The 27,573-nt window shown below is 41.6% G+C and overlaps 1 protein-coding gene across 3 annotated transcripts in view; it reads right to left on the bottom strand.

Moving 5' to 3' along the window:
- Positions 1-365: 365 nt before the first annotated feature.
- ABHD5 (abhydrolase domain containing 5, lysophosphatidic acid acyltransferase) overlaps positions 366-27,573 on the bottom strand; it is a gene marked incomplete at its 5' end in the record, with an annotated part of 45,924 nt that continues 18,716 nt past the window's right edge. The window contains 6 exons of one of the 3 annotated variants that reach the window (XM_082663717.1): positions 366-1,717; positions 2,309-2,495; positions 6,710-6,821; positions 9,550-9,704; positions 16,928-17,300; positions 20,333-20,418. In XM_082663717.1, coding sequence (XP_082519843.1) covers positions 1,628-1,717; positions 2,309-2,495; positions 6,710-6,821; positions 9,550-9,704; positions 16,928-17,300; positions 20,333-20,418 — 1,003 coding nt within the window. In that variant the 3' untranslated portion in view covers positions 366-1,627. Of the gene's footprint in view, positions 1,718-2,308; positions 2,496-4,371; positions 5,680-6,709; positions 6,822-9,549; positions 9,705-16,927; positions 17,301-20,332; positions 20,419-27,573 lie in introns of those variants that run through there. The other 2 variants (XM_082663719.1, XM_082663718.1) reach the window with 2 other exon arrangements.

Raw genomic sequence — 27,573 nt, forward strand, 5'->3', positions numbered from 1 at the left:
CAAATAAAAACACCAAAAATGACCCAAATTATCTGCACCACTTATAGGTTTGAATCTGGCCATCCAAGATACAAACTAAAAAAGTAAAGACTACTTTTATTCTCAAGGTAGAGCAATCTGACTTGGCTCTCCTGTTACCTTCTGGACTAACCTAGTCCATCCCACAACTGAGACAAATTGCTCACTGGGAAGCTACTTGTCATGCTTCAGTGAAATGTGCCTATTTTTGGGGCAGGGGAGATATTGTTGAAAACAGAACATTCGTCTTCCTCACAGTTAATCAACAGTGATACAACCTTACATTTCCTAACAACTAAAGATTTCCTAATCATTTTTTAAATGCAACAATCAAAACTATGAAGTCATTATTTGCTCTAGTTCACTGTTTTTATTTACATAACCACCTTTCTCCTAGACAAGCAACATTAAGCAAAACATAAGGCAAAGATGACTTGCTGGTGACCATCCTATTCAACTTTCTTTTGTGGAGGGTCTTCTCAGTAGTAGCCAGTTACCACATGGAGCTTTTTCTCAGTTTCAGAGAAATTTTCCTTGTATTAAAAACAGCAAGAAAGTGCTACACTTGATGGTAGTTACTGTCAAATAGTTCAATCAACCTTACAGAATTTTTGTAATAAAGTATGTAAGTTATTTAATCAACACAAAACTCTTAAAAAAACAAAACAAAAAAACCCCCAAGTACTAGCTAACTTCTGGTGCCATGAGATATAACAGCACCACTGATTTTTATATTTTAGTGGTAAAAATGTAATCCAGTTTTAGCACCCATCTACAAGAATTAGATGAAAATATATGATTTGGCTTACTGGAAGGTAACAGTCTTAATGACCCCTCAGTGAGGAAATCTGTTCCTTCTGCTGCATGCAGGCTCAAAGAAAAGAATAACAGTATTAATGGGGGAAAATAGGATAGACTTTTAGTTAAGGCTTTTCCGTACTTGAAATACTTAAGGATGGATCACATTTAAAACGGTGAACATGGCTTTGCAGCCTTAAATAGAAAACAAAGGAAAATCAGAAAAATCAATGCTAGAAATCAACTCCCATCTTTTTAACCAAAACCCTGTCTCAACACTCCATTTCAAAAATGAAGTGAAGCATTCTAAGAAAGTGACAAATTTTTACATAAAAACACACCAAATTTTGTTTAACTCTATCAGTTATTAGACATGGTATATATAAGCAAGGAAAATAAGGTGCACCTTTACATTATATAAAATAATGAAGCCAGAAATCACTTTTTAAAATTGGCAGTACAGACTGCAATATAAAAAATACTTGATATAGCAAAGTTAGATAGAAATAAAAATTTCAGTTGAAAAATTACAATATTTCAGTACAGCAGAGGGACAAATAACCTTTTATTAAAGCTACCAGATTTGGAGACTCTTGTACATGTTGATTTTGGAGAAAGAAAAGTCATTCTTCTAGAAGGCACTACCTGGTTTAAATGTGCTAGCAGCTTCATAAAGAAAACATGGGGAAAGTACAGTCAAGCAGACTGCCTGGTTCTCATGTGAGATTCCTTACTCTCTGCATCGCAGACTGCAAATTATTGCTGAGGAACTGTATTACCCATGTGCATTTCCACGTCATCTGCAGTGTGCTCAGTCCACAGTGTCACAGATCTCCTTCACTTTCTGGTTAAAGTCTTCTGGTTGATCTGCATACACATAATGCCCTGCTCCGAGAATGGCCTAGGAAAGGAAAAGCAGTCAGATGGTCAGTGAGTAAAAGCATTTAATAAAACACAATGACACATACAAAGACACTTAGCAATGAAAGTGAGAACAGCTATATATAAAACATAAAAGAAAAAGCAATACTGATCTGCAGTAACTATTATATACTTCATTAAATAAAGGATCTGAGAATAAAGAAAAAATCCAGTGAACCTTACTAAAATTTTCATATGCAAAAATAACATTCTAAATTGACCTCTAACAATAGGGCCAACAGAAACACTGAACAAAGTAAGCATGTGCTGCCTTGGGAGGTGGTCGCAGTGCTATTGGACCTGTCTGTCCCTCTTTCAGTCTCTCCCACTGCGGAGATGCTGTGACTCTAGGACAGACAAGGGCCTAAGAATGGGGATTCGCTGTCTGGACATGAAGATTTGTATGGGTCAAACCCCTGCCCCCGTCACAAGTGACAGCAGGTCTCTGACCAAAGCTGCAGGTATAGCTTAGATGTGAAAGCACAGGGATGACCTGAAATCTCACTGAAAGCAAAGATAATAGAACAGACTTCACCTACAACTATAAGCCAAAAATAAACCACACACTTACTATAGTCTTCACATACGAATGTGGTCGTAATGACTGGATGCTGGTGCCAGAATTGCCATCTATGCAGGATCGGGCGCCATAGATGACCGAAACTGGAATGTCAGGGTGCATTTTACCAATTCGCTGCAGCATTGGTCTCTTTGCCCATCCATAAGGGACAGTCATATTTCTGAACGCAGTCTCACCACTGCGTTCAGAGGGAGAAAGGGAGAAAATCATATGTATGATTCTGGGGGATAAGTATGTATCACACTCCCACCTCTACCAAAACAGACTCATATTTAGCTTCTCCTCCTTTTAAGAAAAACCGCAGCTTACATAGAAAATAATTTACTAGGAAATGTAAGGAAGAAACCCCACAGAAGTTATATGCTTTTGTTAGATAAACAAGGATGCTTTAAACTCTAAAAAAACTCTTAAAAAAAATGATCATCTTCCGAATCAAAACATGCAACCCTAAGTCCCTATCATAAAATCATCAAATTTCCTGTGGGGATAGCTGAAATACGTTTTTTCACTCTAACTTATTTACAAGGGAGCTTTTCCACATGTTCATCGCACCAGCATTTTACCTACAATGGCAAAACCAATACCAAGATAAGAACACATTCAGCTTAAGTATTCTTTGTGTATTGTTTATATTTAAAATTTTCTGCCTGTTATGATGTTTGCCATCTTTAAAAACCTTTCCGGCTGGGGAGAGACGGCCTCCTGGAGCTAGCCAATTCGTAGAGACAGCAAAGGACTCAACTGGGACTGCCTTTATATGCAAACTAACCAATCCAGAGCTGCACCTCTTCTGTCTGGCTTGCACATCCCCGGAGGCAATGTTCCTCTGCCTTAATCAGCCCAGGGCCAGGTGCCAGACAACTAGAAACCACCCCTATATCTTAGTGCCCACTGAAATTATTCAACTAGCGAATCCTACACTGCCTACCCTGCGCTGCCTTGCCTCTCCTGCAGAACCCAGTAAAGGCTCCTGCCTGGACTTTCCCTCACTCCTGTCTTCTGCCACCTGACCAAAATCTGGTGCATCCCCCCGACCCTTCAAAGCATTCAGTGATCCCCTCTCTAGGACCTGTGAGTATACTAAACTTTGTTTTCTTGAGCCTGTCCTATGTCTTCTCTCATGGCCACAGCTGACTGACCGTCACATAAAATACAGAACATTTGGCAAACTCCTAGGACAGATCCATTCTGCCGTCATTTCTCTTCTTTCCTTGTACTAGGTGTGCTTCTGAACGGCCGTTTATGAATTCAAGTTCCACCACAAGAAAGGCAACAAACTAGGATTACACAGGCACACGTAATCATGGAATGTGAGTAGGTGAAGAACAAACCACTAAGACCATGCAGGAAAACAGATGATGTCCCTGGAACAGGCCACTAAAAATTGCTGAAACAAGTCAATGAAGTGTGTAGACCTAAACCATCAGACCCAACTGCCTGGTGAGTCACAAAACATCAAACCCTTGGGGGACCCCCAAACCTCTCCAGCCTCCCTCACCTTTGGCAGAGAACCTCTAACCTACTTTATTAAAAAGACTGAGGCTACAGCTATACCTCAAGTGCTCTCAAGGCCTCAATTTTTTTAATAAAGTAGGTGTACATATTCTCTGACAGAAGTGAGAGAGGAACAACAACAAAAAAAAAGTGAAGGAGGCTGTCTCTGCATCTCACCTCTCAGCCTTTCACCCAAGTTTCAGTCTTAGCAAGGATGAGGTACCACTTTTATATTTTAAAGTATGGTCTATGGCTAGAATCATCTGAAGCATTTGTTAAAGATGCAGCCCAGAACTGCTGAATTAGTCTTAGAGACAGAGTTCAGGTACCACTTTCTTTTTTTTTTTTAATATTCAATGGTCTTCACTACAATTATTATTTTTTTTACATCTTTATTGGAGTATAATTGCTTTACAATGTTGTGTTAATTTCTGCTGTACAACAAAGTGAATCAGCTATATGCATACATATATCCCCATATCCCCTCCTTCTTGTGTCTCCCTCCCACCCTCCCTATCCCACCCCTCTAGGTGGTCACAAAGCACGAGCTGATCTCCCTGTGCTATGTGGCTGCTTCCCACTAGCTATCTATTTTACATTGGGTAGTGTATATAAGTCAATGCTACTCTCTCACGTCGTCCCAGCTTACCCCTCCCCCTCCCCATGTCCTCAAGTCCATTCTCTATGTCTGTGTCTTTATTCCTGTCCTGCTCCTAGGTTCATCAGAACCATTTTTTTTAGATTCCATATATATGTGTTAGCAAACGGTATTTGTTTTCCTCTTTCTGACTTACTTCACTCTGTATGACAGACTCTAGGTCCATCCACCTCACTACAAATAACTCAATTTCATTTCTTTTTATGGCTGAGTAATATTCCATTGTATATATGTGCCACATCTTCTTTATCCATTCATCTGTCGATGGATACTTAGGTTGCTTCCATGTCTTGGCTATTATAAATAGTGCTGCAGTGAACATTGTGGTACATGACTCTTTTTGAATTATGGTTTTCTCAGGGTATATGTCCAGTAGTGAGATTGCTGGGTCATATGGTAGTTCTATTTTTGGTTTTTTAAGGAACCTCCATACTGTTCTCCAAAGTGGCTGTACCAATTCACATTCCCACCAACAGTGCAAGAGGGTTCCCTTTTCTCCACACCCTCTCCAGCATTTATTGTTTGTAGATTTTTTGATGATGGCCGTTCTGACTGGTGTGAGGTGATACCCTCAGTGTAGTTTTGATTTGCATTTCTCTAATGATTAGTGATGTTGAGCATCCTTTCATGTGTTTGTGGGCAACCTGTATATCTTCTTTGGAGAAATGTCTATTTAGGTCTTCCGCCCAGTTTTGGATTGGGTTGTTTTTTTGATATTGAGCTGCATGAGCTTCTTGTATATTTTGGAGATTAATCCTGTGTCCATTGATTCGTTTGCAAATATTTTCTCCCATTCCGAGGGTTGCCTTTTCATCTTGTTTATGGTTTCCTTTGCTGAGGCACCACATTTTTGACAAACGCCTCCAATAATTCTGGTACAGAACCCAGCACAAGAACTGGAGCTCTCATCGTTATACTCCATTCTTGATCCTCTCCCTAATGACTGTAGGCTCTGTCTTCCAGGATCCTCCCAGCTCGTCAAGACTTTCAGGCTCTGTTTTCTCTACCAGTGCCTTGTACACAACATCCACAAGTAATTTAAAAAGAAAAGAAAAAGAAATACCTTTGCTTGGCCCTCTTGCTCCCTCTACTATGCTCTCTCTCATAATCACTGTCAAAATTCACGCAGACTCCCCTTCCCCTCGACCCTCACTTACTCCTCACCGCTGCAGCAGTGTTTCTCATGCTGACACACAGACTTGAAGAAGTGCTGAGTAAAAGAAGGGTGCAATCAGCAAATAAACTTGAAAATGCTGCCTAGTATCTCCCACGCACCTGGGAGATTCAAAACCCTTCGGCTTGGGCTTTCCTGGTAGCACAGTGGTTAAGAATCCGCCTGCCAATGCAGGGGACACAGGTTCTAGCCCTGGTCTGGGAAGATCCCACATGCCGTGGAGCAACTAAGCCCGTGTGCCACAACTACTGAGCCTGCACCCTAGAGCCCACAAGCTACAACTACTGAAGCCCGCGAGCCTAGAGCCCGTGCTCCACAACAAGAGAGGCTGCCGCAATGAGAGGCCCACGCACCACAACGAGGAGTAGCCCCCGCTCGCAACTAGAGAAAGCCCGCATGCAGCAATGAAGACCCAACACAACTGAAAATAAAAAACAAACCAACAACAACAAAAAACCTTTGGCTTAAAAAAGGGTTCTAAGAAGATCCATGGTACAGAAAACCATTCTTGTTTAACCCAGAACTCCTTTTTTGTAGAACATTCATACTCATTTGGGAATGCTGCTTTATTTGAAATTCTTCTTTCTCTCTCAACTCTGACCACCTTAACAAGATGCCCAAGGCCAAGACTTCCCTCAACTATCCACAGGCACCTTAGGGGAAGAAAGTTTGTCTGGCTTTTGTTTTTGTTTTTGTTTTGCGGTACACGGGCCTCTCACTGTTGTGGCCTCTCCCGTTGCGGAGCACAGGCTCCGGACACGCAGGCTCCGTGGCATGTGGGATCTTCCCCAACCGGGGCACGAACCCGTGTTCCCTGCATCGGCAGGCAGATTCTCAACCACTGTGCCCTGTCTGGCTTTTTAATCTCTCATCAGAATCCAGTACAATGTTTTACATAGTAGGTGCTCCATGAATAGATGAGTAAATTAAGAAGTGTTAGTCATTTAACTACTTGTCCTTTTAAATTTAGTCATTTACATACTGATAAAAATCTCCTGGACTCTTCATATATTTTCAAAAAATAAAAGTCTAAAACACAAACACAGTAAATTTAGATAAACCTTACCTCGGAGTCTGAACATTACAGTGGTAAATGTATTCTGTCACAGTATCATCTGCAAACATTGAAGAATACTTCCGTTTGAAATCAGGCCTTAAACGCTGTACTAGACTTAAACCTATTTAATAGAAAACAAACATTTTAAATTATATGTATGTTTTAAATTATAATTTAATTTATATACAAATATAGAAGAGTTTAGTGTTTGCTTCTATAATGAGCACTACATGCTACATTACACATGTATTCAAATATGTATTTTAAGTGGAAAAAAGCACAGATCCTAGAAACTGCTCTCCTCAAGTTCCCTAAGGAAAGATTAAAATAAGAATAAAAGTCTGTCATATGCTGACTTACTAATATGCTTTAGGAGCTCAAAAACAGTTGCCTAAGACTTGTTTTTGTAGGAAAATAAATTGTATTAAACAAGGGAGGTGAATAGGACAGCTCATACATAAAATTAACTTAATAATTTGTATTTCTTCCACAATTACAACACATTAGCATCTATATGAAGTGAATTGGTATATAAATGTTTCTTGGGAAAATTAATTCAGAGTTTCTGCTTGGGACACTAGCAGAAGTCCCCGCTAAGTCCATCCACAGTGGCTCTCACGGTCCCACCCCTGAGGTGAGAGGCAGGGGCAAGGCCCCCAAAGCAAAGAGGATGAAGAGCAGGAACTTTTGTCTGGTTACTGTTTTCCCTCGGGGACCCAGGGACTGGCCGGTTTCCCTCTCTGCTATCACTGCCCAATACTCTAGCAAGATCTTACTTCTTCACTGGCCCTGCCTTCCCATCTCTGAAGGAATTACTCAGCTCCACCAAGAATTCTCATGATGCAGTGGACATTCTGCATCACCCTCACCACCATGTGCAAACAACAATGGGAGGCAGAGGACATGGCTTTAAAGGGCCCCTCCTAGGCTTCCTCCCTCCCCCATCATTATCTCCTAACTTCTTTTTATGCTTTACTTTTCCCATAATTGCTACCTGTGTAACTGTGATCAAGCAAAATCCACTTACATGTCAGGACTATAAAGCTCTTAAGCAGCTCATCAAAGGAGGACCAGGCACCTAAGAAGGCGTGGCTCTACTGGGGGGGGCGGTGAAAAGAGGCTACCTACACGAGTACTGAGGGCATGTAGTGTGGTCACCAATTCAGCCCCTGTGCCCTCTTCTCATTGCTGCAGTCCTGCTGCTCTCCCAAAGGGATGGCACTCAGGCAAGGGCAGGGGCAGGCCTGGACAGGGGGCAGCAGAATCTACAGTCGCCTATGCAGCAGGTATTGCCTCACCCTCACCCACCTGCCACACCGCTATTCTTTTCTTGCTAAGAGAACCTGACTTTTGTGTATCATTTAGGCAGCAACGTTCCCAGGAAAGCAGGCCCCTCGCTCCAGCCCCTGGGAACAAATGATGATTGATCAGTCATAGAAATTTCTTCTTCTTTGCTAATGGAAGAACTAGGGGTGGGCAGAGACATAAGGGGAAGTCTGCTGGGGCTCCCAGGGAAGACGTCCTTCCCTGACAAAGAGCATCATGCTTTCCTTTCTTCTTGTTTGGAGAGCCTGTGAGATCATGCTTCCTGTCCTAGCAACCACTGAGGTAAAAGGTCAAGAGAATCACATACACAGACCCAAACCCTAACATCAAGGAGCTAGCTTTGGGAACAAATGCTAAAACCACCTGCTTCCAGACTGCTTGTTAAGGAAATAATAAAAGGCCTTCTGGTTTAAACCGCTGAGGTCTTCAGTCCCTTTCAGCCAAAAGCCCTCTTAACTGACACAAGCTGTAAGAGGGAAAGGCAGAGGTCCAGACCATCACCATCTGTGACAATGAGGGAAGGAAATTCCCTTGGCTGTGAGGCTGAGACAGAAGAGCTGAGGGTCAAATAACTTAAATCAGAGACTAAACTCAAAATATAACCAGAAACACAAATCAGGAGTCCCCCAAATCTTTGTGAGAAAGGATGACTTTTATCTTCTTAACACTCTGACATTACAGGGCAAGAAAGGAATCTGAGTAATGATACCTGTTATCCCACGTTTATCGGTCAGGTCAGGCTTTGTGACCTGTCAGCTGGACATCACTAACTGGCCAAAGGCTCCTCAACAGGTCACTGGGGCTAGCAGATAAACTCCCATGCCTGGGGCTAGCAGGTAAACTTCCCCAAGACACTACTTGCTTGGCTTTTTTCAGAATGTTCAAGGTCACCTAACCTCATCCTTAGCATTTCCCACCTCTTCTGCTTGCTAATTATCTGTAATGTTTACAATATAAAGACCCTTTTTAAAAAAAATAAATTTATTTTATTTTTGGCTGCATTGGGTCTTCATTGCTGCGCACGGGCTTTTCTCTAGTTGCGGTGAGCGGGGGCTACTCTTCGTTGCGGTTGTGTGGGCTTCTCACTGTGGCGGCTTCTCTTGTTGCGGAGCACGGGCTCTAGGCACACAGGCTTCAGTAGTTGTGGCACGCAGGTTCAGCAGTTGTGGCTCATGGGCTCTGGAGCGCAGCCTCCGTGGTTGTGGAGCACAGGCTCAGTTGCTGTGGCATGTGGGATCTTTCTGGACTAGGGCTCGAACCTGTGTGCCCTGCATTGGCAGGCATATTCTTAACCACTGCGCCACCAGGGAAGCCCTGAAGACTCCTTTTTAAGGAGAGGAGCCTGGTTTCATTCACCTTTACGCATGGACTGGTACTTTTTAGAGGAGGAGGAGAAAAAGTAAGGTTCAGTTTTTTTGTTTGTTTTTAAGATTTTAACTAACAATGGTGATCAGCAAATACTCCTCTATTGCTATGTATAAACATTTTGCTTTCCTAGGATACAGATACAAGCAAGCACTCACCAAAGGGTCCTGCAATCCTGAGGCTGGCTAAAGGGTTAAAGGGAGTCAATGCTGCTCCCAAGGCTCTGATCCAAATTGGAATTGGTCTCTCTTCATCAGCAAGGTGTGGTCGCTCAGGAAAACCCCAAGGCTCCACTAAAATGAGATGACTAACCCTGCATGGGAAAGAACAGACTTCAGATCATTTGGCAAATTCACCCTAGGACTATAAAGAAATTACACGATTTATAAATAAAAATAGAATGAACTTCCTTCGAAAACCTTGCATTAAAGAAAAAACTAATGACTGAACAGGTTACATCATGCTCTTATTATGCATAAATTGATGAGATTTGGTAGGATTTGAGAGCTGTTATGGTAGAAAGAGGGCTTCATTTTTAATCTTTCTAAATGTGGAAAGTAACGGATGTGTGAAAGGGTATATGATAACTGGTTATTCTTGAGAAACAAGAAAAGACAGCATTTGTTGTGGTTTAAGCTACACTCTGGCAGATGATATAGATCACTGACCATTCAGAAAAATCCAATGGTTCCACGTATCTCATGGCTGACACTGCAGAAATGACTGGAGATTAATATTACACTCATAAAATGGCTTCGGACACCAAAAATAGTTATCTCCTATGAACCAAATCTTTCTAAAAATTTATGAGGCATTAGCACTTTAGGTGGATTCAAAAGGACTTTGAATGAACGTTTGACAAACATGAAGATAATGTAACAATATGGGCTGAAATTATACCCTTAGTTTGGGATTTCAGTTTGGTGAACAGGAACACATTTACCCTATGCATAACATCATGATATACTGGCATTAGATTCTGTTCCTAATCCTTTCCTAATTTTCTTCTTTACTTCAAAGAGACAGAAAAGCTTCATTCCAAACTCATATAAAAATTGTTTCATGTCACTAATAGTTTTAATTTTTCCATCTTAGGAAGCATCTTTCTGATGAGGGAAAACCAGAACCATGTCCTTGTGATTGTATCACAGTATAACACATCATAAAGATCTTCAACAAAACATAAATGTCCTGACGCAAAACGATATTCAACTGTAGCCAAAACAGTCAACAAATGGCAGCAAAAATCTCCCAAGGGTGAACCGACACTGATTCCGTGTCGGTCATAATCGAAATAGAAAGGTAAAAAAAACAGAACATGGGAACAGACAGCTATTATTTTCCCAATATAAGAAGTTTTCTTATTTTTGTCAGTACAGATAAGGATGAGTTAGTAATGAATCCTTTGCTCTGACTGCATTTTCTCAAACAGAAAGCTTCAGAGCACAGACCCAGAGCACAGAGCTCCAAGGACCCTTGGAGAATACTCAGCCCAATCTTTCATCTCATCAGATGAGAAGAAAGCTGAGATGTACTATGTGACTCACTCCAGAACCTGAAGCTAGTCAAAGCAGAACTAGGGCTATGACCCTTATTTCCCAACCCCAGTGTACTAACAGATGCCAACAAGCCATCGGGCAGAAGGCTCTCTTTCCTAAGAATAGGCCAAGCAACATAAGCTAAACAGATTAGTAAAGGTAGGGCTTAACTCTTATCAACTCTAGGCCAGTCCTAACACTATACTCTAAATCTCATAGCATCCAGAAGATCTGTAGAATGTAACTATGAATCTGTGTGAAGGTATGTCAAATGTGAGATTTCCATATACTTACAGTGACATCACTGCTTAAAAGTTTTATGAGACTATTTTCTAATAGTGTATGGAAATGGCGGTGAAAATGAATTTTTTTTAAAAAAGTTATCTCTCATATTCTGACTGCCTCCTAAATTCCTATGACAGCCCACAGTGAGATTTGAGGGTTGGGGAGGGGGACACATGCCAGAGGTCTGAGTGGAATTAATGAAACAGCCACCTAGTTGAAAGCAGCAAAGATTCATTTCGGGGAAATAGCTGGTATTATTCACTACTGACTTACCTAAAGAGAAAAACGAACTCTTTATTAAAACATACTCTACAGGAAAAGATGATTAAATTTTCTTACAAACTTGTTATGGGATTTTGCCCAGTCTGCTCTGAGCTCTTACTGACCTGCTAACCCAAGAAGGGGCAGGACAAAGGAAACTTGAGGGAGGAAAGTCTCACCTATCTCTAGTTAACTGATGGTATTGTTTTTGCCTTAGTTTTGGCTTGCCTTGTTTAGTATGGATCTATGAGATTTTAACAGGTTACACAGAGTATATATACAGGAGCAGATAACATTTTTTTTCTTTTTGAAATGGAGTAAATTGCCCCAACTCTTGTTTGATCCTATGCCTTCAGCCTAGCACATGGTAGATGCTCAGTAAACATTTGGAATATTGTGCTTTTCCAGTTTCCTTTTGATCCTTATCTATAATGATGTACAAATTTTATAAAGTATAACCAGAGTAAGCATAGGAGTTAGTCCAGTCTGAATTTTTCTGGTCCCCTGGATGACATTAGAACACCACTGTTATTTCTCATATTAATCTTGCAGGTCATTACTCATTAGTGGGTAGTAAAATCCACTTACAGAGTCAGAGCCAGTCTGTTTTTTAATAAAATTGTATAATTTGGAATAGAAAAATGTATCATATAACAAAACTTTTGTTTCAGACACACATATAATCATTACTGAGGGTTGTAGTCAAAAAAGTTGGAAAACAATTTTTTAAAAGCTCTGCAACAACGTCTAAACTGTAGTTATATATCATCTGCCTCCACTTGTAAAAAACCTCAGAAATTAACTGTTGCTTATTTTTGGTTGTAAGGATTTTAAATGAGAGACCATGCAAAGCACTTAGGCTGGCGGCTCTCAAATAACAAATACCCAGTAAATGCTAGCTAGTTATAGTAGCAAATACAGGAAGATTACTAGAGAATAATTCATTCTAGAAGCATGGGAAGACAGTGGCTGGGACCATGTAAGGAATGAGTAATTTAACTTTTTTTATTCTTCAGAAAAGCTTTATCACAGGCTTTGGCTCACACTCCTTATAATCCTGCACCAGACCAAGTTCCCAGGCTATCTTCTCACCTGCTTCTCTAGTAAGAAGATTATCTCCTCATTTGCTAGGCGCTATTTAGTTTTAATATATATCCAAACTCATATACTAATCCAGACTCGACCCTCTAATATCCCATAGAGGATAGCCTGATGGGATTGTTAGTTCATATCTAGGCTTAAGGAACGGGTCTAGCCAGACAGCATGTGAGTCATCCTATCAGACATCTTTATCAAGAATCAGAGGCTAGGGACCTCCCTGGTGATGCAGTGGTTAAGAATCCACCTGCCAATGCAGGGGACACAGGTTCAAGCCCTGGAAGCCCGGGAAGATTCCACATGCCACGGAGCAACTGAGCCTGTGCACCACAACTACTGAGTCTGCACTCTAGAGCCCGCGAGCCCCAACTACTGAGCCCTCATGCCACAACTACTGAAGCCCAAGTGCCTAGAGCCCATGCTCCACAACAAGAGAAGCCACTGCAATGAGAAGCCCACGCACCACAATGAAGAGTAGCCCCCACTCTCCACAACTAGAGAAAGCCTGCACACAGCAATGAAGACCCCCTCCCCTAAAAAAAAGAAAGAGAAAAAAAAAAAGAATCAGAGGCTAATGCAAACTACAGGAAAAACAAAGAACCAGCAAAGCAGGAACACAAGAAGAGCTCATCAGTATAGAAACATAATGAAGCATTCTTCTCCAGGTTAGTCATCACAGTAGGTCTTGAGTTTGAAGATGGTGAGCAGATTACAGCCTACAGGGCAAAGAGGTAGGTAACACCTGCTCCAACATTCTGGGACAGCTGAGTCTAAATGCTAACAAGTCTATGGAAACCCGACTTTCACAAGACTTAAAGTCAGCTACCAGCCAGAAATAATACAACAGGAATGACCAGACCCAGAACCAAAATGTACAAAGGAGTTTACAGGACCTACTAAGGAACAAGGAAAAGGACCAGAAAGAACTCGAGTCAGTGCACAAATGAGGCATTCTCAAAAAGAAGTTAGCCCCAGATAGTTCCCATTGGTTCCAAGCCACTGAGGGGAGGATGGGGCACAGAACAATAAACTTAAATACCTCTAACTTCGAGTCAAGTAGAACAGTCTTTCTTCTCAAGACAGGCTGATAAGAAATGCTCAGCCCAGCTCCACATAGTCTGGAGACAGGAGACAGAGCCAGGCAAGGTCAAAAGCAAGATGATTTGAAAACCTTTTAGTGGAGAAGACCAGTTGTAACCTATACTCTTGTGACTTGGAATGGATCTCTTTGCTAAACACTTTCTAAGTTAATAGAAGTTTTCATAGTGTCCTTTTCCTTAGTTTATAACAAATACCTATAAAATACAGATAGTCTCTGTATGGGATCCTGAACAGCAGGGGCCAGAATGAAAAGGAAAATGAAAAGGAAACACTGAGTACACAGATGAAAGAAAGGAGACGGTATCTTTGGCTATTGTTGCTGGTTTCCTCTATTCCCTTTGTTCCCCCCTTAAGGTGATCAGACACTGCTTGATGAAGAAGATTTTACAGAGTGGCAGCCCAAGACACCTCACACAGTGGTCCTGTTTAATTAATGCAGCACATTAATCTACAAGTAAAATTACAGAAAACATCTCTAATTATCACACATCACGGTAAGAGAACGGGGATGAACTAAGGTCATTTTAGCGGAAGGAACGTGAGGTTTGTGCCTCCATTTGGAGTTATCCATTCATCAGTTCATAACTTCTCTGCCCACCAACCACACAGCCTTTCCAGAATGGCCCAGATGTCCCCCTAGAACAGGGCCTTTGCAATTTTTGTCCCTACTACCTAGAATGCTCTCCTGCTACATCCCTTTGAGACCTCCGCCTCAGCTCGAATTACACTTCTTTAGGATACCATAATGGACCTGAGACTGGGTCAGATATTCATCAAGATTTCTCACAGCTGTCATGCTACTCATGTGGTTATTTGTGTCTTTTCCCCCAATGCACTGTAAGCCTTACAAGCACACAAAGTCACTCAACATTATTTTAACAGAACCAACCTGTTTATTTCAATGAAGGACTCATCCAGGTACTTTTACATAAAGAATCACAATTGCTGAATACTCAGTTTTTAATCAATATCAAGAATCTGGGGAAAATATGGGATCACTGCCACAAGTTAGGCTATAGAACAACTTTTATGGACAGAGGCACTCTGCTGCTCATAGAGATGAAGCACACAGGTTGACCTAATGTACCAAAAATTGGAAAAAATTAGTTTTTATTTATTTTCTATTATTAGAATCATTCCTAAACAAGTACATTAAACTAGGCATTTTCACACTTCTCCTCAAACTGTCCTATAAAAATAAACAAAGAATGAAAGAATGGGGCTGCCCATAAAAGATTAAGGGCAGAAATAGGTATGGATTGGGACATAAGTCCCAACAAGTAAAAAAAAGTGTTGTCTTTGTGGTTTTTTCCTCCATGCATAGGAACAACAGAAATTAAAGAGCTGTGGTTTTACTTAGGAGAAAAAAAAAAGTACAGATTATATCTATCATACCTGAGGAGGCAAAGAAAAAAGTCATATTCTCAAAGTCCACTTGAGAAAAAAGAGAGAAAGAGAGATAAGAAAAGAAGCATAGTGAGTGAAGGAAATTAACTGAACCTCATCTGGTCTCTATTAGACCATTTTTTCCCCTCCTCTCACCCCACCCCACCAAAATCTTTCTGAAACTCAAAGATTTAATCTCATGACAGCATAATAAAAATGGTCCTTGTAGGGGAGGCTATGCATGTGTAGGAACAAGGATTACATGGGAAATCTCTGTACCTCCCTCTCAAACAGCTCTAAAAAAAGTTTTTTAAAAAGGTACCTGGATCAAGTTAAAGTTGGATAAGTGACATTTAGAGTAGGTAGTTACTTACAGTATACAACAGACCACTCCGCTGCACCAGAGAAAATATGTGTATGCCACCAAGCAGCTTTTCTGGCTCAGGTAAAACCTCTCAGATCACACAGATGGCGACCCTGACAACCACCCAACTGCTTAGTAGGAGTGCAACTTGAAGAAACAGCTAATGCTAAATCTCACTCACTATGAGGCTTGCTGTAATTATGAACACTTACACTGGTAACAGTCAATTGTGTTTAACTACATTTGGATCTGTGAGTCTGCTGAACTGTTCTATTAACCATAACATCTGATCTTTTATGGAAATCTAGATGAATTTGCTTAGTCAGGATCAAGCAGAAAAAGTTTCTGTAAGGTAAGAAATTAACACAAATGGGGACCATTACGGAGCAGTGAGGACGTCTGCGGCAAAGGAAATGATGTCTCTATAAGAACAGAGACATTCTTATTTATTGATCTCTTTCTTCTCCGGTAAAAGAGAAGTGCTCCAAGGAAAGCCATCCCGAAAAGCAACATAGGAAAAAAGCTAGGGGGAAGGAGAACCCTAGAGGTTAACTGCCACCTTCCTATACTGTGTGCTACACTGTGGTATCATCTGGTCTATACTTACTAATCATACAAAATATGATTTTGTGACCTCCCCCCAGATTAGCAACATAAATAATAGGAAATAGCATAAGAAAATAAGGTAAAGAAAGGAAGAGAGGGCTTCCCTGGTGGCGCAGTGGTTGAGAGTCCGCCTGCCGAAGCAGAGGACACAGGTTCGTGCCCCGGTCTGGGAAGATCCCACATGCCGCGGAGCGGCTGGGCCCGTGAGCCATGGCCGCTGAGCCTGCGCGTCCGGAGCCTGTGCCACAGCAGTGAGAGGCCCGCATACCGCAAAAAAAAAAAAAAAAAAAAGAAAGAAAGAAAGGAAGAGATGTTACAAAGATTCTGAAGTAAACACTCATTAATTCAATGACTCAGAAAAAAATTCTATGGCAATAAAGGTTAGGCACAGTATAATAATAAAAAAAAGCCAGAAGATATTCTATGCAGGTGTATTTTCTGTAGCTTAGAGATGTGGAAACTAAAATTTAGAGATTAAGTGATTTGCTCTAAGCCATAAAGATAGCACTAGCACCTACGTCTTCTAATTTCTAACCTCTGGTTTTCTATTGCAGCTTACTAAAACCTGGAAAAGGTTAGGAAAAGCCTGCTGGATCCATAGGCCTAATGATAATAATAACTGTAAACAATAACAACAGTTTTTACTCGTGGCTTAAATTGTGTACATTCTAACAAATAGAAAGTCCTTTCACAAGCCTCCTACCAATGTGTAGCATATGTAACAGGAAAACCTGGCAACACTATTTCTGCTACTAAATTGGCCATCAGTTGTGGCTATTCAGTCTACAGGGTCCTTTAAGACAATGTCTGTCTTATAAGGTTCAGACACCAACAACCACCAAAGAGGGGAACTGGAAACCAGCGCTTGGGTGCCTCTCTTTTGTCACCATCACTTACCTTGATGGGTACTTCAGTGAGTAGGCAGCACCCAGGAACCCACCCAGGTTGTGTCCAAGCAAAATCATTTTGTCCAATCCTAATGCACATCTCCACTCTTCAATGGATTCCACAAACTGATTCTCTACTTCTTCTGCATCACTGTCAAATCTGGGTCTGCTACTTCGTCCAAAGCCCAGCAGGTCAAAAGCATAGACAGGTCTATTGGTGCAAAGATCTCCAAAATTCAGTGCCCAGAGTCCAAGACCTCCTCCAAAACCATGGAGGAGGACAAGTGGAGTCTTATTTGAAATATTATGAGAAAGCTTCAGTGTCCATATTTTATTTCCATTAGATATATGAACAGGTCCTTTTTTGTATGTGCAGGGGACACCTAATGGAAACATAAAAGAGAAATTCTGCTTAGTGTCACTACTTCTGAGAAGGGGAGTATTCTCAGAGCAATCAGAAATTAATAATCTAGAAACCATCTGGTATTCATTTATATAAGTTTAGCCTTTATTATATCAGCCCTAAAAAAAAAAGTGCACATTTTATTGAAGCAATTCTTTTTTTCTTTCATTTTATTTATTTGTTTGTTTGTTTACTTCTTCATTGTGGTGCACAGGCTTCTGATTGCAGTGGCTTCTCTTGCTGCAGAGCACGGGCTCTAGGTGAGCGGGCTTCAGTAGTTGTGGCATGCAGGCTCAGTAGTTGTGGCTCGCAGGCTCTAGGGTGCAGGCTCAGTAGTTGTGGTGCACACACTGAGTTGCTCCACAGCACGTGGGAGCTTCCCGGACCAGGACTCAAACCCATGTCCCCTGCACTGGCAGGCGGATTCTTAACCACTGCACCACCAGGGAAGTCCCAAAGCAAGTATTTCTTAATTACCATATTTTACATCTTGGTGGTAAGATCTATCTCAGACAAGTCTCAAGCAACTGTGGCCTAGGTTTTCTGGCAAGTCATGTCAGCTCTTTGGACTTCTTTCCATATCTATCAGTTGAGGGTACTGGAGTGGAACTTAGTGGCTGCTGAATCCATTATTTTAAAGTCTCTAGCTTTACAGACAATAGAATACTACCTTGTATGTGTAGAACACTTGAAGATTAAGCATTGAACATTGAACTCAGACTCAAAAGAAACATTTTTCCCTAAAACATCATCATGAATTTAGGGAAGAATTAACATGTATTAAACACATAACTGAAATCTTAAGTCATCATAATGTTTAGTAGAAAAAGATGGCAGGAACTCCTCAGCATGAGGTGCCAGGTAGTCTGAGTTAGTATCCAACAATCTCTCTAGAGAAAGCAAATAATCACAGTTTTGTAGATAAAAAATCTTTCTTGCCCTCAATGCTACAGGACTAAATACTTTAAATCTCCCCCAAAACTGATTAAAGATGAAACTTATTTGAAATTCTTTTACATTAAATTATCAACTGAATAGCTACACTTAAGATATATCTTAATTATTTGTGCATAAACATCTGCAGTGGACAAACACGGAGAACCGGGAGTTTCTGCCCTTTAACCAAATAATCTCCAGTTTTGTACCCACATAGTGGTAGAGGGAAAACCCAGCATTTGCTCAGAATATTAACAGAGCCCAGAGTGAGTGGAAATGACACCAGTTTAGAAAAGGAGGTGATCCGGTACTAGTGCCAAGCCAAACCACATTCTGAACATAGATGTCTGCACATTCCCATAAAAACGATCTGTGACCTCTATGAGAGAGCTCACCCCACTGTATTAGCTGCTTGCTTCTATGTCTGATATTAAAGCAGGGGCCAATTCTCACTCCTATTTGCATCCCTAGAACCCAGCAGTAGGAAATCAGTATGTCTGTTAAACACATGAATTGAGTATCTAGCACCCTTTTTTTTTATCTCTTGACAAGAATTTTTTCTTTTAGTAAATCACAATGACAACTTTGCCAGCTTTGTAGAGAACAAGATTACCCAACCATACAGAGCAGAAATCCATTTGCATGTTAAAAATCCATATAAGATGGCTAATTGTCCCCTTCTTTGGATATATCCAGTTATGGTCACTTACTCCTGAATCATTCAAATGCACAAACAAAATTCATTTGTGGCAGAGAGTATGAAAAACAGGTGTGGACAAGTATATGCACAAATATACATAATAATCATGTATGTGCACTGCACCACTTAAGCTCTTCCTCTAAACAAAATTTCACAGTAAACACCTTTACTTGAAAGTATACCCACAGATATCTGGGAACACTCTGACAGTGCAAGTGTGGGTAAATTTCAATGCTCACAAGAAACAAAAAAGATAAAGGTTTCCACACTACTATAAATGTAGACATAAAGAATCCTAGAATACTAGACTAAGGATCACCCCGCCCACTCCTCTTATGGGCAAAAACTAGGAAGGTGAGAGAAGGAACTTGCCCAAGACGCTGTAACCCCTGGACTGCAGCCCTGGGCCTAGAACAGGTTACCTGGATGTAGCCCAGTATGTGTTCTACTAGACAAGGCTACTTGCTCTGCGATACCTACAGCCTGCTCTCAGAGCAGTCTGCGGACCTCTGGTGAGCCACAGATCCTTTCAGGAGGTCTCACGAGGTCAAAACTATTTTCATAACAATCTAAGACTTTATTTGCCTTTTTCACTCTCATTCTCTGATGGGTATACAGTGGAGTTTTCCAGAGGTCACATGATAAGTGACTACCAACAGTCTGAATGCAGAAGCAGATATGAGAATCCAGCTGCCTTACATTAAGCCAGATATTAAAGAGGTGTAAACTTGTAAACAATGTTACTCTTTTCACTACATTTGTTTAGAAAGCAGTTATTTTTAGAAAACATGTTATTTATTTTAACCTGCAATGGGTTTATTACTATTGTTTTAAAATAAATTAATAAGTTGACATATTTTGAATTATTCAGCTTTAATTTTTTTTTTTTTTTTTGGCGGTATGCGGGCCTCTCACTGCTGCGGCCGCTCCCGTTGCGGAGCACAGGCTCCGGACGCGCAGGCCCAGCGGCCATGGCTCACAGGCCCAGCCGCTCCGCGGCATATGGGATCCTCCCTGACCAGGGCACAAACCTGTGTCCCCTGCATCAGTAGGCGGACTCCCAACAACTGCGCCACCAGGGAAGCCCTCAGTTTTAATTTTTAATACAGTAAATATTGATAGCTATAACCTCTAAACAAAGTTCCTTGGGGTACTTCCTAATTTAAGAGTATAAAAGGGACTCAAGACCAAAAAGTTTGAGAACCCTTGACTTCTTCACACATTTACGTACTTACTGATGACATGAAAAAGGAAAAAAAAGTTCTTTTGCCAACAACTAACACACAACAGAATCTGATCTTCAGTTTCAAGGCAACGCTTTACATTGGACCTATTTTAGTAAATGGCTCAGTTAACTTATAAGAAGAAAACCTTACATTTTAAAATTTTCTCTTCAGCTTCTTTAAGGTGTGATGTTGACGAAGGACACCATGTGGGAAGCCAACCAGTTAGCCATCCTGACCTGGAGCATCAAAAACAAAATACAAATAAGTGAGTTAATGCTCTTCTCAACTCCCAACTGTTACATAGGGAGAAGAAAAGCAGAATAGAAAGTATACTGTCCGTGTGATGAGGAAGCTATCTGTATGTGACAAATTCACCTAATAGGTACAAAGCATTGTGATAAAGTACTGGGATACAGATACCTTCAACCTGAGAACCTACAAGTAGATCTCCAAGTCCATCTTACCTTCATGGATAGTCAGATTCCACATAATCAAGCAGAGACTAAAAATGGGCAGAACAAGAAAAGACAAAAAAGGCATTCCACCACCCCACTGCAAGACAGTTTCTTATCAGGGTGGAAGTACAAAAAAGTTAAAGACCATGAGTACGATCATTTCAATGGCAGGTTCACAGCAAGTACAAAATATACCTACTGTGAAGGCTGAGAGAAGAGACATCTTATTAAAATATGAGATTTTTTTTAAAGTTTCAAATCTCATGGTTAAGTGTAGAACACACCCCTAATACAAATGCAGAGGATGGGCCCATGTCCAATCTACCTAGCATGAACGGTTAACTTTTAAAAGCTTTGGATTCCAGCAAACAGTAGATGATAAGAAGGCCCCAGGCATCTGGCAGAAGACAGTGGAAACAAAGAGAACAAGGAAGCAGGCCTTGCGCAAGAGGAGACAAAAGGCATGGGGAGGCTGGAACTGACACACTTTCCTCTTAGCCAACCAAGGAGAGGGTGAGCCTTCAACTCCTGGTCTAGCAGCAGACCCCAGGCATATCCTAACAATCTGAGATAATGCAGGGCATTAGCAGTCATCTGACAGTTAGCAAGCGCTCAGCATATGGCCAGTATCACTTAAAGTGAGAACTTTCTCATCAAAGAGAAAATGAATTAAAGAAGAAGAGAAGCCAACTACTTCAGAGTCCAGATGAGAGGTAAGAGCCAGAACGAAGGCTTTGGCAACAGGAATGGAGACAAGAAGATGAGGAATATTTAAAATTAAACAGGGGGCTTCCCTGGTGGCATAGTGGTTGAGAGTCCGCCTGCCGATGCAGGGGACACAGGTTCGTGCCCCAGTCCAGGAAGATCCCACATGCCGCGGAGCGGCTGGGCCCGTGAGCCGTGGCCGCTGAGCCTGCGCGTCCAGAGCCTGTGCTCCGCAACGGGAGAGGCCACAGCAGTGAGAGGCCCGCGTACCACACAAAAAAAAAAAGAATAGCTGTGAAAAGAGAAATGTGCTAAGTTCTAAATGCGCTGATACAGCATCTACCTTTTCTAAGCTTTGTAGGCTCATCCTACTGCATTTCCCTTCCCTGTAAAATTCCTCTGGGCATTATGTATAACAGGCGCTCAATAAATAATGTTTGCTGAATGATTAAGTCACTCACAAACCAAGGTACTCTCAGTCCAAGCTACACCCATTTCACAGATGTGAACACTGAGGCTCAGAAATGCAGGCCCAAGAGTATTCAGCTAGTAAGTGACATAAGCAGAAATGTGACCTGAATTCTGAGTGACTTCAAAACACTTTTTATCTCAGGTGACTACCTTCCTTAAAATGTCTGAGGAGTTGTCAGAATAAAATCACATTCCTTAAATCTGCACAGAAGATGCTTTACAATCCATCCACAGGTTACTTCGCCCCATCTTGTCTTTTCACATTGTACTTTTTTTTTTTACGGTATGCGGGCCTCTCACTGTTGTGGCCTCTCCCGTTGCGGAGCACAGGCTCCGGACGCGCAGGCTCAGCGGCCATGGCTCACGGGCCCAGCCACTCTGCGGCATGTGGGATCTTCCCGGACCGGGGCATGAACCCGCGTCCCCTGCATCGGCAGGCGGACTCCCAACCACTGCGCCACCAGGAAAGCCCCACATTGTACTTTTTCAATACCTCATAACTCCCAAAATTTCATGTTATTTTATGCCTCTATGGCTTTTCCCTCTGCCCAGAATACCTTGCCTTTTCTGAGATACTGTCCCTGATCCTGATGCCAAGAGCACAGGTGATTAGTCAGTCCTCTGGCCCTTGTTACAGGTATAGTTACTATTGCTGTGGTTACTTGTCTATTTATCTGCCCTACTGCACTCTGAGCACAATGAATACTAAACCCACGTTAAAAGTCATTCGTATATTGCCAGTGCCAAACACACTAACCGGCTTGTGGCCACGTGAGTGCCTGGTAACTGTGTGTGTGAAATGAAGGCCTTGGTCAAATGAAATACAAGAAGCGGATGGAGGAAGGCAAATGAGGTTCATTTCTATAGGCAGAGAGCACTTACAGTTCCACTAGTTCTTTATCAGGTGACAGGATATGGGCAAGATGTGGGCCTGAAACCCCCCCCAAAACAAAACAAACAAATGTAAACGCAAAAAGATCAGTCAAGAAAAGGGTAATCAATAGAATGAACAATTTAGGAAGGTGATGAAAAGCACTGTAACTCACATTTTTTCTCATATATATATATTTTTCCTTTTTATCTGCTAGTCAACTTTCTTCTTGTCTCTTTATCTTCAGATGTAAAAACTTCCTAGTAAGGTCCGTAAGTAAGCATGTATATATGTATGTATGTATGCATGTACACACAAACACAGGATTAAAGGACAGGACTATAAGCAGATGTATTTGGTCAGGTTTTCATGGCATGTGGGTTATACTATGGAGATATTATGTGAATAAAAGAATGTCAGGGTTCCAGTTCAAGATGGAAGATCCTGATCTCACCTCCTCCACACGCACACTGAAATCTACAGCTACACATTCAACAACTTCCTCTGACAATAACCTAAAAACTGGCAGAGCAAGGCCCTCCACATCACCCAAACCAGAGAGAAACCACATCGAAGCAGGTGGGAAAGGCTGAGACACAATCTCACAATAAACCCCACCCTGGTGCAGCGACCCACAGTCGGGAGGGAACTCAAAACCCAGAGCTTCTCCCTGAGGAGCAAAGGGCTCATAACCCACATTGGGCACCCCAATTTTTAAGACTGGCAGCTGAAAGATGAGCCCCCAAAATGTCTGGCTTTGAAGACCAATGGGGCTCAAGCCCATGAAACACATGGGGTGTGGCAAATCGAGGAATGGCTCTGAAAGGGCTTGTGTGCAGACTCACCTGCACCAGGGCCCAGCACAGAAGCAGCCTTTTGAAATCACCCAGGCTTTACGTGAAAGAGACTAATTTCCTAATTTTAAAGCAATGGCCGAAGCAGCAGGGGCCTGCTGGGATGCTCTCCAGGGATGGAGACTGGTGGACACCATCTTCCTGCTCCCCCTCTGCCATTTTATGTTTGGTGACCCAGTTTTTATGTTTGCTACCCAGAGGACACCCCTTGATCACCTGGCTCTGGCAGTCAGAGGGGCTTGTGTTCCTGGGTCCCATGGGACTGTAACAATCAGAGAGACAGTTCTTGGCAGACTGCCACTCTCAGGACACCACACAGACAGTTGACAGAAACACTTCCCTAGTCTCTCTGAGAAAGTGGCCTATTTGTTTGTCCAGGAGTTTTGGCCTTAGAAGCAGGTTTCTGGTTTGGCACACATTAACGACTACAGAGGTGCTTTCATGGAACAGAGGCTGGGAGATGCCATTTTGCACTCACCCTCTGCCTTGCTATAGCTCACCAATATCTCCCAGAAAGGAGCTTGTGTACTCCTCTGGAGCCCTGATTTGTGCGACTGCTACCCAAGCGACGCATCCAAACCTGGAGGCCAGCAAGGCTTACGGTTGTGGTCCCACAGCAATATATATTTATACATATTTGCATTATTTAAAAACTGATACCTAAGGTTTTGGCTTCCATTCAGCCTGAATCTAGGTGCTGACTGAGATACTCCCCTTTGGGACACTGGCCTTGGCACATCCTCAACTACTGGGAACCAGTAAAAATAAAATAAGCTTCTTGGACAATCACAAAGGTTTGAAAGACACGAAGAGCTAGGGCAGGGTTAAACAATAAGGTTTATCTCCTATGGTCAACCCTTTAAGACTGGGAAAAGTGGTTGTTTTTCATCTATTGCACAGAAACCAACAGAGAATCAAGCAAAATGAAGAAACAGAGGAATGTGTTCCAAACAAAAGAACATGATAAAACCCCAGGAAAAAAGAAAAAAAATGCTAATGAAACAAAGATAAGTAATTTACCTGATAAAGAGTTCAAAGTAATGGTCGTAAAGATGCTCACTGAACTTGGGAGAATAAACATGGTGAGAATTTTGACACAGAGACAGAAAATACAAGAGAGTTCCACACAGAAATCACAGAACTGAAAAATATGAACTAAAAAATACACTAGATGTGGGAATTCCCTGGCAGTTCAGTGGTTAGGACTTGGCACTCTCACTGCAGGGGCCCGGGTTCAATCCCTGTGCAGGGAACTAAGATCCCAAAAGCCACACAGTGTAGCCAAACAAACAAACAAAACAAAACACTAGGTGAGTTCAACATCAGACTAGATAAAGCAGAAAAAAAAGGATCAATGAACCCAAGACAGGGCAGAGGAAATCACCCAAACAGAGCAGGAAAAAGAAAAAAGAATGATAAAAAAAAAAAATAAAGATACCATAAGGGACTTGTAAGAAAACATCAAGCTGAGTAATATTCACACTTTAGGGGTCCCAGAAAAAGAAGAGAGAGAGAAAAGGGCAGAAAACTTATTTTAAGAAGTAAGGGCTGAAAACTTGCCTAACCTGGGAAAAGAAAAAGACATCCAGATCCAGGAAGCCCAGAGAGTTCCAAATAAGATGAATCTAAAGAGACCCACACAAAGCACATTATAATTAAAATGCCAGAAGTTAAAAACAAGGAGAGAATCTTAAAAGCAGAAAAAGAAAAATAATTTTTTATACATAAGGTACCTCATAAGTCTCTCGGTTGATTTTTCAGCAGAAACTGCAGGACAGAAGGGAGTGGCATGATATATTCAAAGTCATGAAAGAAAAAAAATTTCGAACCAATAACACTTTAACCAGCAAAGTTATTCAGAACTAAATAAGAGGTAGAGTTTTCCATACAAGCAAAAGCTAAAGGAGTTATCACTACTAAACCAGCCTTACAAGAAATGTTAAAGGGATTTCTTTAAGCTGAAAAAAAACAGCACTAATTACTAAGCAGAAAACATATCAAAGTATAAATCTCACTGGTAAAGGTAAATATACACAAAGGTAGTGCACTAACCACTACTGAAACTAGTATGAAGATTAAAACACAAGGGACTTCCCTGGTGGGACAGTGGTTAAGAATCCACCTGCCAATGCAGGGAACACGGGTTCGAGCCCTGGTCCAGGAAGATCCCAAATGCCGCAGAGCAAATAAGCCCGTGCGCCACATCTACTGAGCGTGCACTCTATAACCCGCGAGCCACAACTACTGAGACCATGTGCCACAGCTACTGTAGCCCGCACACCTACAGCCCCATGCTCCACAAGAGAAGCCACCGCAATGAGACGCCCATGCACCGCAATGAAAAGCCCACGCACCGCAACGAAGAGTATCCCCCACTCACCGCAACTAGAGGAAGCCCGCATGCAGCAACGAAGACTCAACACAGCCAAAAATAAGTTTTAAAAAAAACAACAAATAAATTTATTTTAAAAAAAAAGATTAAAAGGCAAAAGTAGCTAAATCAAGTAAACAACCTAACTTTATACCTCAAGAAAAATCTCGAGTAAACAACATAACTGTATACCTCAAGGAACTAGAAAAGGAAGAAACAAGGCCCAAAGCTAGCAGAAGGAAGGAAATAACAAAGAGAAAAAATAAGTGAAACAGAGACTAAAACGACAATAGAAAAGATGAGTGAAACCAAGATTTGGTTCTTTGAAAAGATAAAACTGACAAACCTTTAGCTAGACTCACTCAAAATCAAAAATGAAAAAGGAAGCATTACAACTGACAGTACAGAAATACAAAGAATAATAAGCTACTATGAAAAATTATATGCCAACAAATTGGACAACTGAGAAGAAATGGATAAATTCCTAGAAACATACAACCTTCCAAGACTGAATCATGAAGAAACAGAAAATTTAAACAGAATGATGACTAGTAAAGAGATTGAACCAGTAGTTTTAAAACTCCCTACAAAGAAAAGTAAGAGACCAGACAACTTCACTGGTGAATTCTACCAAACATTCAAAGAAGAATTAATACCAATCCCTCTCAAACTATGCCAAATAACAGAAAAGGAGCAACACTTCCAAACTCATTTTACAAGGCCAGCATTTCTCAATACCAAAATAGACAAGGACACCACACAAAAAAGAAAATTACAGGTCAATATCACTGATGAACATAGATGTAAAAATCCTCAACAAAATGTAAGCCAACTGGATTCAACAATACATATATTAAAAGGATCACATACCACGATCAAGTGGAGTTTATTCCAAAGATACAAGAATGGTTCAACAATCGCAAATCAATGTGATATACCACATCAATAAAATGAAGGATAAAAATCATATGATCAAGAGAGACCTTCAAGAAGGTGGAGGAGGAAGACATGGAGATCACCTTCCTCCCCACAAATACATCAAAGATACACCTACATGTGGAACAACTCCTACAGAACACCTACTGAGCGCTGGCAGAAGACTTCAGACTTCCCAAAAGGCAAGAAAATCCCCATTTACATGAGTAGTGCAAAAGAAAAAAGAAAAAACAGAGACAAAAGAATAGGGACGGACCTGCACCTCTGGGAAGGAGCTGTGAAGGAGGAAAAGTTTCCACACACTAGGAAGCCCCTTCACTGGCAGAGATGGGGGGTGGGTGGGGGGGAAGCTTCGGAGTCACAGAGGAGAGTGCAGCAACAGGGGTGCAGAGGGCAAAGTGGAGAGATTCCCACAGAGAGGATCAGTGCCGACCAGCACTCGCCAACCTGAGACGCTTGTCTGCTTACCCTCCAGGGCAAGTGGGGGCTGGGAGCTGAGGCTTGGGCTTTGGAGGTCAGATCCCAGGGAGAGGACTGGTGTTGGCTGCGTGAACACAGCCTGAAGGGGGCTAGGGTGCCACAGCTAGACAGGAGAGAGTCTGGGGAAAAGTCTGGACCTGCCAAGGAGGGAAGAGACCACTGTTTTGGGGGTGTGCGAGGAGAGGGGATTCCTTCCCCGTGTGCCCACAGAAGGCAGAGTACCGCCTAAATGAGCTCCTGAGATGGGC

Source organism: Grampus griseus (genome assembly GCF_964374135.1).
Source record: "Grampus griseus genome assembly, chromosome: 10".
Lineage (NCBI taxonomy): Eukaryota > Metazoa > Chordata > Mammalia > Artiodactyla > Delphinidae > Grampus > Grampus griseus.